This window comes from Antechinus flavipes, chromosome 2 (assembly GCF_016432865.1).
Source record: "Antechinus flavipes isolate AdamAnt ecotype Samford, QLD, Australia chromosome 2, AdamAnt_v2, whole genome shotgun sequence".
Classification (NCBI taxonomy): Eukaryota; Metazoa; Chordata; class Mammalia; order Dasyuromorphia; family Dasyuridae; genus Antechinus; species Antechinus flavipes.
In genome coordinates, this window is record NC_067399.1 from 638,334,992 (window position 1) to 638,347,131 (window position 12,140).

At 45.7% G+C, this 12,140-nt stretch overlaps 1 protein-coding gene across 1 annotated transcript in view; it reads right to left on the minus strand.

Moving 5' to 3' along the window:
• LOC127546965 (cadherin-23-like) overlaps positions 1 to 12,140 on the minus strand; it is an 85,132-nt gene that overhangs the window by 898 nt on the left and 72,094 nt on the right. The window contains exons 12-16 of the mRNA XM_051973837.1: positions 11,148 to 11,328; positions 6,096 to 6,229; positions 4,867 to 5,076; positions 3,942 to 4,049; positions 1 to 1,435 (exon numbers count right to left, since the gene is read on the minus strand). The exon at positions 1 to 1,435 is cut by the window's left edge and continues 898 nt beyond it. Coding sequence (XP_051829797.1) covers positions 1,271 to 1,435; positions 3,942 to 4,049; positions 4,867 to 5,076; positions 6,096 to 6,229; positions 11,148 to 11,328 — 798 coding nt within the window. The 3' untranslated portion in view covers positions 1 to 1,270. The remainder of the gene's footprint in view (positions 1,436 to 3,941; positions 4,050 to 4,866; positions 5,077 to 6,095; positions 6,230 to 11,147; positions 11,329 to 12,140) is intronic.

Genomic DNA, 12,140 nt, shown 5'->3' on the forward strand with positions numbered 1-12,140 from the left:
ATGTTTGTGGGCAGGCACTGTGGGGGTCTGATCTCTGGGGGCGCCCAAGGAGGGGCTGTCCTCGGGGCAGAGCTCTCTCTCTGAATCACTCCCACTGGTTAGGCCTGGACCTAGACGCTCCCACTATTCAAGGCCTCGGTGCCTAGAGGGGGCATGAGGCAATGACTGGCCTGGGGGCGCAGCCACATGGTCCATCTTGACTTTGAGTAAAGTCACAGAGGTCCCCCGCATCCCCAGTCTTTTTTTTTTTTCTTTTTTTTGCTGAGGCACTGGGGTTAAGTGGCTGGCTGGGGCTTCTGTCTTCTATAGCTTTTTGCTATTTTCCCCCTGAGGAAATAGGGGTTAAGTGACTTGCCCAGGGTCACACAGCCCGGAAATGTTAAGTGTCTGAGGCCGGATTTGAACTCTGGTCCTCCTGACTTCAGGGCGGGTGCTCTGTCCACTGCACTAACTACCTGTCTTGTGACGAGTCTCCTTCCCTCATACCCTTGTCAAGGTTTGGTGAGTCTAATAGAGCAACAGAGACCTGCCCTTGTTCTTGTGGCCTTTAGTGAGGACGCCCTCAGACTCCTTCAGAAGGAGGGAGCTCTGCATTCTGGCATTAAGGGATGCGGGGCGCGCTCTCACTGTTGGCAGAAGAGGCAGAATGGGGCAGGCGGAGGGCTAATCTTTCCTAGAGAACTTGGGTGACTGATCTGAGGCTCCTTCCCTGAGACCACAGCCAGCTCTTCCTTCTTTAAGGCACTAGAGGGCTCTCTTCGGCATCTCCTCATCGGTGCCTTGGCCTGCCACATCATCATTTCTCAAGTTATGCGCCCTCCTCATCTCCCCAGCTAGACTGGGCAGTGTTTAAAACTTGAGCTCATATATGTGATTTCTCTGGAACATCGTACCCCCTTTGGGGTCCTTGCTGAGCCTGCTGGGGTTGGGCACGTGACTTCTTTTCCACTGCCTCATGGGCTGTCATTGCACTTGGGCAACATCATTGCCTTCCAACCATGACCCGTTTGGAGGAGGCCCGTGCAACACTAGGAAAGGGGCCGGCAACTCTTGCCCTGTATTCTTGCGACTCTAACAAGGTCCCTGTCCCCCTTGCATAGAAAACTTCCACAGTTCAATTTAATTCAACAAGACAATTATTAAGAAATTACCACGTGCTGGGCATTGTGCTAGGAGCTTATGTTCTACACCATCTAGTACAAGCCCAGGTCCAGATGAGGTGCTCAGGAAACAGCTTACTCCTCCCCTCCTTCCCTTCCCCAGTCTCCCATCACCATAGCCCTGGCACCCTGCCTGGGGGTTTTCCAGGGGTCGGGTCTCCTTTGTACACACCTGCAGGAGAATTCTCCATCACCTCTGCCTGGTAGGTGCTCTGGGTGAAGAGTGGGTGGTTATCATTTTCATCTTCAAGTGAGATCACCAGTAGGTCAAAATCCTGTCAGAGGAAAAAGAAAAGAGCTGTGGAAAAGAGTAGGGATAGGCAGACACTGTAGGTAGAGAGCTGCAAAATATGTGTGGGACATAAGATCAGTGACCTAGAAGTAAGAAAAGAAATGGGATATTGACTTTTAGAAAACAGTAACATTTTGCCTTTGTTATTTCTTGTTTTTCAGTGATTTCTCATTTGGTCCTAACTTCTGTGAAATAAGTAAATATAATATAATATAATATAATATGATATAATAGAACCTGAAGAAACTGGGGCTCAGAGAAATTCTGAGTAATTTTGTTATTGGGATGGCTTGCCAAGGCCCTGAGATCCATCTTGTTTAGTTTGCTTTTTCTCTTATGTGTCATATCCAGGACAACTCCCATCTGTTTATTTCTTTTTTTATTTTTAAAGTTTTATTGCTGTTGTTTGCATTTACATTAGTCATTCCTAGAAATCCCTCCCTACCTTTTTTTTTTAAACCAAAACTGAACACTCCCTTTAACTAAGAAAAAGAGTTAAACAAAACATCTAACACTATGACTCAAATGGAGAGGATAATCTATATAGAATTCTTCCTGTCTCTCTGCTGAGAAGAGGGAATTATGTTCTAATTGTTCACTTGGTTTCTTAGCTACTCAGAAACCACCTTTCTTTTAATGTTATTTTCATCTACATTTTTGGGATTGTGGATCTTGTTTGCTCTTTCTACTCTTTCTACTCACTCATATGCTCTGTCCATTGACCAAAGTTCTTTTCTAATGTCTTTTCTAATGTCTTCTAATATCTTTCTAACGTCCTCTAATTTGAATGAAGAGTTAATCCTGGCTTCTCCAAGGCTATGGGAGCAGGGTGCAAGGTCTGGTATATTCTACCAATTTAGAAAGACTTTCAGTATGGATTCAATAAGAGACTGAATGGCTATGATCTGAATGCCTAGCTATGATTGGGAGGAGCCAAGTTGGATGATGAATTTTTTAATCATGGCAACTTCCAAACATCATCTACTAGGGCCCAGAGATGACTGAGGGGTTGTTCATATCAATGATTATTCATCGATAAGAGCAATCCATTAGCTCCTTGAGAGGAAGAACTGTCTTTTGCCTCCTTTGGTATCTCCAGCACTTAGCACTGTTCTTGGCACATAGTAAACATTTAATCCATATTTATTTATGGACCAATGAACTCACAGATCCTTGAAAAATTGAAGCAAAAGAAGCAACAAGACATCTGGACATCAATCATGAATGCAATAATTATACATTTATTCATGGGTCTAGAGTGATATTTTCAGGTTCCCAGTGCAGAAAAGCAATATGTGCCTTGTACCAAAATTAAGTCTTTAGAGTTCCAAAGACTCACAAGAGCAGTAACAAGGGACCTCATAATTATATAAAGTCAGACTTGGGTATCATGCACCAATGACAACCAAATATTTGTGTACTATAAATGCTTATTGAATATAGTTGAATGAAAGCCAAGAGTAGATGAGTTGGGGAGTGAGTCTAGATGCTGAGAAGACTACCCTGAAGAAGAGTGGGTGTGTTTAGCCTAGGGAAGATAAGACTTGGGGAAGGGCATAGCATGAGAACTCTCTTCAAGCGTAACTTTGTTCTGCTTAGCTCCAAAAAGCAGAAGCAGATTTTGACCTGATGTAAGAAAAAATCCCAAATCTTTTTCCCTTAAAACAAAGCAATTTTCAAGTGGAATGGGATGCCTTAGGAGGGAGTGGGTTCTTCCTCACCAAGGGACTTTTAGCAGTAGCTAGAGGAAGACTCTCAGGTTTATTGGAGACGTCTGTCTTATTTAGGCATGGGAGGGTCCAGACAGTTGCTGGGTTTTCTTCTAACTGAGAACCTGTGCTTTTGAAATGGGATTGGGAGCCAAGTTTCCTTAACCCTAGACCCACTGTTCCCACTGTCCCACCATGGGCATCCCTAAGATATATTCAAGAAAAGAAGGAAGAACAAATGAAAAGAGAAAAAAAAACAGACATCAAAGAAAGGCAGAAGAGGCAGAACAGCACAAAGGAGAGGGAGAGATTGAGAGTCCCAACATTTTTTTAGAACCTCAAAGACTCAGAGATAATAATCTTAGAATAATATCATACAGAGCTGGAAGGAACATAAGATCTCATCTACTTCAGCCCTTATAAAAGGGCCGATCTGTATAATATCAGCAAATAGACTCAGAAAAGGAAGTGAGCACTGCTCTTGTCACCATACCACACAGGGGAAGGGAGAGAAAGAAACTTCCTAAATGAGTCCCTTGGACACAAACTGTTTCGCCTTGCTTTGATAATGGCAAAGGAAAGAACAATTTAATCTAACTGGCATTTGGGGCTCCATTTAGGACTGTTGATAAAAGCAAAGGGAAGAAAAAATTCAGTCTAACTGTGTTCAGGGTCCTTTCAGCACTGTGGAGAGCGCCTGTGTGCCTAGTTGGTGGGAGCTGGGTCAGACATGGAGCGAAGTTGTCTCCTTCTCCCTTTGCCTCCTTCAACATCACTCACCCTTCTGGCAATGCGTGGGTTTTCCGGGTTGTCCTTCACAGAAACAGTCAGTTTATACTCAGGAATCCTTTCTCGGTCCAGGGGCCGGTTCACAGTGATTATCCCTGTCTGAGAAGGGAAGATGTGAAATGAATATGTGTGTGGAGAGAGTTGGGGTTAATTGGCAAGAAAGCCTCTCCCCACCTGAAAAATCCCCCCTGTTCTGAGGCCCTCCAGATCCTTGACCCTGGAGGTAGATGAGTTGCAGCCTCTGTAGGAAGCTCTATAGAATTATGTATGGATGAGGTTCATGACCTCTGGGGGGCAGTGTTTCCCAGCCTTAGTTCACATACAGCTATAAAGTTCTCCAAAGAAATTGGATTTTAATTTTTTATCATTTAACAAACTACCACAACAAAACATGCCATGCAATCCTCTCCCCTCTCTCTTCCCCAAATAAAGGGCTAAGTCTCCATAACAGAACAAGTAACATTGCTCTGAGACAGATCCACCGAAGTGGACAGTCATTCTAATAACAGACCAAGGTGGCGGTGCCCACGGAGCAAATCCCCGTTCCAAGGAGGCATCAGCCTTGATAGAGAGGCTAAGAACTAGGCTGAGTGGGCAGATGGAGGCAGGAATGGGAACAGGAAGGTGACGGTATCATTCACAGACACATTTATATTTTTCTTTATGGTTCTCAGGGTGGCCAAGGAAAAAGAGGCAAAGGAAAGGAGGATGGTTCCTGCCTTTCTGATGTGGTTGGGCATAATCTTGGAGCAAGTTCAATGAGCTCCCAGGAACAACACATGCGTCCGATGGGGTGATGTTGGTGGTTAGCTTGGGACAGAGAGTGTGTCCCTTTGTGTGTGTGTGTGTGTGTGTGTGTGTGTGTGTGATGCAGGAGCCACTGCCCAGAGCGTCAAGAGGCAGAAAGGAGTCCCACCGTCGCGTTGATGAAGAAGGCATTGTTTCTGTTGCCAGCAGTAATGTTGAAGGTGAGGAGGGCATTGGGGCCGCTGTCAGCATCACTGGCCAGAATGTGGGCCACAAAGCTGGACACCGGGCTGTTCTCGCTGATGGTGATGTTCATGGGCAGATTCAGCAACACCGGGTCATTGTCGTTGATGTCCAGCACGCGGATTCCCACCAGCATCTGGGGCGAGGGATGGAGAAGAGGCAAGAGCATGAGCCCGAGCAAACGGAGAGGAAGAAGAAGAAGGGGAAAAGCTAAGAAAAAGAGGATTTCAGTGGATTGCAAATATCATTTACAACTTGCTTGTTGTGTGTCAGGCACACAGAGTCTCTCCCCTCAGGAAACTTATAATCTATTGGGAAGAGTCAAGAAGGAAGGGGAAAAGGGTGAAAGGAAAGAAAAGGAAAAAAAGAGGAAGATGATGAAGCAGAAGAGGAAAGAGGAGGGAAAAAGAAGGGAAGAGAAGGAAGAGACTTAGAGGAGGGAAAACGATCTGGCAGAGGTTCCCAGACATGAAGGTCTAGACCTCACCATATAAATAGTACTAGTTACGCTACTTAGGGCATGAGGGACAGAATCCTTCTTGATATTCTGTGTGAATTATATAATAACAATACAGTAGTAATAACAATAATAATAATAATTAGTATTTACATAACACTTTCAGGCTTGCAAAATGCCTTATGATATAATAGTATTCAATCCTTGCAGTAGCCCTGGGAGGTAGGTGTTATTATTATACCCGTTTCATAGATAAGGCAACTGAGACAAGCAGAGATTAATGCTTTGCTCAGCATCAAATAACTAATAAGTGTCTGGGGTTGGAAGATGCACTCGGGTTTTCCTGCCCCCAGACCCACTGTTTTAGTCACTTCGCCACCTAGCTTGCATGAGCAAGTCCTTATGGTTATGGAGCAAGTCTGCAGTGGGGGTTCTGGCTCCTGGATGTAGACAGTTGCTCTCAGCCACGAGCACGGGAGAAGCTGAAGGCCAGGGAGGCCCAAACACTGCAGAAGCTTGTGCTCACTCTGGGGGTCCAATGAGATTAGGTCTTGAGATAAAAGAAGATGGCTTTCTATGGTCCTCTTGTAATTTTGGATAGAAAGAAGTTGCCCATCAAGCCTCCGAGGTAAGGGGGAGGAGAAGAAAAGGGCAGCTGTACGCCAGAGAGCCATCGGCCATTCGCCACACAGACTCACCGTAGAACTGAGTGGGGGGGTTCCCCTGTCCCGAGCACAGATGGTGAGGTTGTAGAAAGCGATGTGTTCTCGGTCAAGCTCAATGTCCTTCCTGACTCGAAGCTCTCCCTCCACAGGAGAGATCAGAAACTCACCTGGAGACCGAGACAAGAACCAGGTTCAGAGGGAAGCAAAGGATCAGAGAGTCTCATTCCAGCTGAACATAGCCCAGCCCATCCCCTTCCCATCTTTCCCTTTTCTCAATGAAAATTCATATAGCTTGGCCTAGGGGGAAAGGTGAGAAAATGTCCCACTCCTCTCTTCTTTGCAGAGGTGGGGGGGATTGTGGTTCTTGAATGTGGAAGAAACTTGTATCCTCAGTGGATGTTTTGGTTGGTTTTTCCATATTGTTTTGTCCCTCCCTCCCTCCTTTCCCTCCCTCCCTTTCTTTTCTCCCTCCCTCCCTCCTTTCTTTCCTTTTCTCCCTCTCTCCCTTCCTCCCTCCTTCCTTACTTCCTCCCTCCCTCTCTTCCCTTCCTCCCTCTCTCTCTCCTCTCCCTCCCTCCTTCCTTCCTTCCTCCCTCTCTCTTCCTTCCTTCCCTCCTTCCTCCCTCCCTTCCTTCCTTCCTTCCTCCATCCCTCCCTTCCTTCCTTTATCCCTCCCTTCCTTCCTTCCTTCCTTCCTTCCTCCCTTCCTTCCTTCTTTCCTTCCTTCCTTCTTTCCTTCCCTCCATTCCTCCCTTTTCTCCCTCCTTCCCCTCTCCCTGTCCCCTTTTAGACTCACTGCTATGTCATATTCTCCACTCTCTTTTTCCCTTGAGAACACCCTGCTTTCTGACCCTTTCCACACACTGGGAAGTTATTTTCTCCCCCTTCCCATCCTCAGTGTGATTCCTCAATGCCTTTAACTATTCCATTCCAGCTTTCACCCCGGGGCATCTCCGGTTGGAATACTGGCTCACCCGCCCCAGGGAAGGCCTTTGGTAAGCTCATTAGCCAGAAAGACTTAGTGGTGGAATGTGTCCCTCAGACTAGGTGACCTGTTCAGCTTTTAGCAAGTTGACAATTCTCAACGCAAGAGACTGATTGGTTCATTTTGGAATTTTAGGTTTGGGGGCAGAACAGTGTGAGATGTATTGGGGTCTCTGGACCACCCCCTGCCCCCCATTACCCAGCGTGGGTGATATACCTAAGCATGAGACCGGTCCTGCAATAGGGGTTGGCCAAGCCCAGCAGGAGGTCTGTTTGCTAGCCCCAATCTCTCCTCCCCATCCTTTATCCCACAATTCCTTTTCCCTTATATGCTCACTGACATCTGTAAATTCTTTTATCTTGACCAAAGGTCATTTAAGATCATATAATCACATTTGGAACTGGAAGGGACCTTAGAGGTAAAACCTCCTCATTTTATTGATAAGGAAGCTGAGGTCCTCAGGTGAGAGGATTTACTCAGGTTCACACAGTGTCACAAGCAGCATTTGAACTCGGGTCTTCTGACTTTTAAATGGAGCAGTCTTTCCTCAATATCACCAGTCTAGGGGCAGTTAGATGGCACAGTAGATAGAGCACTGGCCCTGGAGTCAGGAGGATCTGAGTTCAAATATTAACACTTCCTAGCTGTGTGAATCTAGGCAAGTCACTCCATCCCAATTGCCTTGTGCAAAAAAGGAAAAAAAGGAGAATAATAATATCACAAGTCTAAGATTATTCATTTACACTTAGAACAAAAACCACAGACTCATGGAAACCTGGAATTGTAGGAAACTTTAAAAACATCAATCTAATCCAACCCCCTCATTTTACTGATATCAGCAATATATTATATCGACCATATATGTAATATTGTCAATAGTTAGCATTTATATGGTCTGTGCTTTATGACTGTTATCTCTCTGGAGCCTCGCAGTAACCCCAGGTGCTACTATTAGCTCCTTTTACAGAGGAGGAAACTGAGGCAGAGATTCAGTGATTTTCCCAGTGTCACAGAGCTACTAAATCTCTGAGCCAAGCTTTGAACTCGGTACCAATTCCGGGCCCATGACTCTGCCTAGTGCCATTACCTAGATGACCATCTGGAGGCCGGAAAAGGTAAAGCAATTGGCCAGTCGCCCGTGGGTGACCCTCTCAGGGAGGGCAGGGTCTACACTGACATCCCCCACTCAAACTAAGCCGTTCTGCTCAGGCCCTGTGGATCTGCACCAGACTCTGACTTTTCCACGTGTTCACACCCTCAGTGACGATGATGGTCCTATGGTTTGCAGGGTCTGAGCCCTTTTTATCTTCATTTTTTAGAAACTACCCTGTTTGCTGGATTAACTGCCCTCTGGACTTCTACCCTCTTCAGAGCAGGCTGTAAGGGATAAGACTTTACATTTTACCTCCCTCTGTTTGACAGCTGGGAGAAACTGAGGCACAGGGAGGGAAAACCATTTGCCCAGAAGTCCCACAGAAGCACCATGGAGAAGTGAGTCCCCGCTTCCCCAGCCCTGTCTTGCCTCCCGTAGTCTTCCTCCCTTTCTTTCCCCTCCTGGCCTGGGCTCCTCCTGCACTGACTTTACAATGACATAACAGACAGGTTTCCCAGCCACCCCTCCCACAGCTGTATTCCTCATATTCTTTCCACCTGGCCTTCACTCAGGGAAGTCCCTCGGCCCCTTCCGCCCCACAGCAACGGGCTGCCAAGTTTCCCTGAGGGGCTGACGGATGTTGGGGCAGGATTTCCTGAGCCTGATGGTCTGTGTCTCTAAAGAAGTGGGGATTCCCACCTTCTCCACGTCCTTAGGAGCTTTCTACCCCACTCCCCCACTGCCAGTGGGGGTGGGAGGAGCAGGGGCTTCCCCGGGCACCGATGGTCCCTCAGATGGCAATCTCTAGCTTTTGTTCTCAGTGCAGGGGATGGGCCAGCTCCACCCTATTAATTCCCAATGGCGATGGGCAGACTGAAGCTGGCAGGGCATTGGGGGGCATTGGAAGGAGAGCCCACTCCAGGTGGGCACCAAGCCTGGGGAAAGCGGGCAGCTAAAAGGCCTTCCAGCACCACTGATATACTGAAAGCCCCATTGAGGTGTCTGCCCCCCCTTTTGGGGACCCAGGCACCTTAGTTGGCCAATATCCTGCAAGGAACCAGTTCATCAAGTCATACCCAGATCAAATATCCAAATGATACTTGGATGGGATTGAACAGAAGTGACATCAGCTCCCAAGTACTGCCAGTGATTTTATGATAATATTGGCTTACATTTGCTTAGTGTTTGAGAATGGTTTATCAACCTTACCCTGGGCCTCTCCTGGGCCCATGGATAGATTTCACAAGGTTGTGAATTTATTACAATAACTAGCTATTAGTAGATTAATAATTCCATTAATATTAATACATTATTAATATGAATGCATTTTAATACTCTGATAACTGCATTTCAATAGAATTAATTTCCTTTTTACTCCTCTGTATTTTATAGTACACATTTAAGAACATGATTCCTAAGGTGGACTCTGATAAGGCAGTAAGTGGTATGTTAGTAAATGTTTAACAACTGGCTTTTTTGGAAAAAAATTCGTATATACTACACACTTATAAGTTGAATTTGCATTAAAAGCATTTTCCCCTGTAGTTTCTCAGTTCTAGACAATCAACAAAACAATCGCTCAAGTTCTGATTTGTAGCGTTGGCCAATTTTTACGGTATAAATGTTCAAACTGAAAATTTAACAATTGGCTCTCTAAGCAGTGCAAGATGGCTCTACCATGACCTTAAATTCAGAATACACAAATAGCTACAGAGATAATATAGTATAGAGGAAAGCATGCTGGAGAGTGTCAGACTTGAAATCACAAAGGTCTGGGTTCAAATTATGCCTCTGACACTTCCTATGTGATCATCGGCAAGTCATTTTACTGGGAGCCTACCTTCTAGAGCTATTTTGAGGCTCAAAAGAGATTAGTATGTTTGTAGAGAAAATGCTTCACAAACTTGAAAACAATAAATAAGTGCCAGCTGTGACTTAGGGTCAGAACACATTGGTTTGCCGTCCAGCTAGCTCCTTGACATTTACTAGCTGTGTGACCCTGACTGTCATTTAACTTTACCCTGTTTCATCACCTCCTTCCTCCCAAATAGAGATAATGTCATGAGTGAGGAAAGCACCCTGCAAAAGTTCATTACGTTAACCTTAAACCACATAAGGATAGGACTAGTAAGGTTACCACATTATTATTATTATTATTATTATTTGACTATAATTGATTCCATCATAACTCTTTTCTGTTCTGTAGTCTCCCCTGGGGGAATGGTGTGATTTCTACTGAGGAAATTAATTTCTCACCTCAAAAATTTATAAACCTTTTAATTCATAAAATTCATAAACTGTCCCTTCCTCTTTGTGGCCTTTCCTGGTTTCTCCCATGCTTACAACCCCCAGTTAGGGTGATCTTTGACCCCTGTGAATACTGACAGCCTTGGTGTCTTTCTCAGGGCTGATCATATTTATATTTGTCGATATTCCTCATGACCTTGGATAGAGTATACTGCACGGGGCCTTATTTATACTGCACAGGGCCTAGCGTGTAGGAGGCACTCAGCTAACTCTGGCCAACTGCATGGCCACCCCATTATCCACTGGCAAAGAGCAGGTCCTAAAGGAGCTTGGATGGGAGGCAAGGAAAGGCTAGAGTTGACCCAGCCCAGGTGGGATTCTGCCACTGACATCAGATTTAGGGGTTAGAGCAAAAAGGGGATTTTAGAGATCACTTACTATCTGTCTGATCTTGGAAAGTGACTGAACCTCAGTTTCTTCATCTGTGAAATGGGGATAACACAGGGTGGTTGCAAGGGAAAGTCTCCATAAATCTTAAAGACAGATATGCAAAGTATCGCTGTTTCCGTGTTTGTGTTTGGAATTTTTTATGAATATAGGTTATGTGTTTACAGGCAAACAGGCAAACTAATTTGCTCTTGGGGATGTCATGAAAAGGGGCAATCTGTCGACTGGCTTGGAGACATCCACCTCCATGGGATGGGAGAGGGATGAAAGTCGCTCCCTTTTGGGCCCATCCTGGCCCTGGAACCTTACTCACCCAGAGGGTCCCCATCCACGATGCTGTATTCCACTTGTCCATTGGGCCCCGAATCCAAATCTCGAGCCCGGAAGGTCCACACCCTGGGCCCAGGCTGGCCTTCTGTTACATCAAAAGGTCCCTCATATGCCCGGGGAAAGATGGGCACGTTGTCATTAATGTCATTGACATTCACTAGCACCTGTAAGAAAATGGCGGCTTAGTCAAGGCTGGCCCAGCCTGCAAACTCTCCGGGCAGTCTCCGGGATCCTGAAATCCTTGCCACATCAAAGGGATGGATTTCTCCACCTTTCCCTCCCAGCCTGCAACAAGACAGAACAGGCCGTAAATAGCCCGCAGGGCTCTGGAAGCTCTGGGGTCAGAGGACAAGACTAAGTCCTTCTTTTCATCTTTTCAAAAGACTTTCACATCCTTGAAGAGAATTCTCATGTTCCTTGAGCCTTTTTTTTTTCCTTGCAGAGGAAACATCCCCAATTCTTTCAACCTGTTCTCCCATGGCATGGATTTTGCCCCTCACCCTTCTGACTAAGGAGCTTGTCTAAACCCCCCCTCCTAGACCTTGAGCTTGACTTCTTGAACTTGTGTGAGACTTTACATTTATCCTGAACACATTTCATCTGACTTGTTTTTTTTCTGACTTGTTGAGCTCCTTGGGATCTATCATCCCAGCTTCGAAAAAAGGCTCAGATCCCAGTACCCGCACTGGTATCTACAAGTCACTTCGCTTCTCTAAAATTCAATTCCCTCAGCTAGAGAAAGGGACAATTACAGCCTGCTTACTACAAGGGCTGAGATGCTTTTATAAGTTGGAAAACACCATTAGGTGATACTGATTTTATTATTATTCCATTCTGAGTATTTTTAACTGCTGTGGTTTTCCCGACATCCCTGTGAGGAAAAGTGGGATAGATACAATTATTCCCCTTTGGCAAGTGAGCAGACTGACTCCTATGCAGGTACAGTGACACCCCCGCGGTCATGCAGAATGGCCCA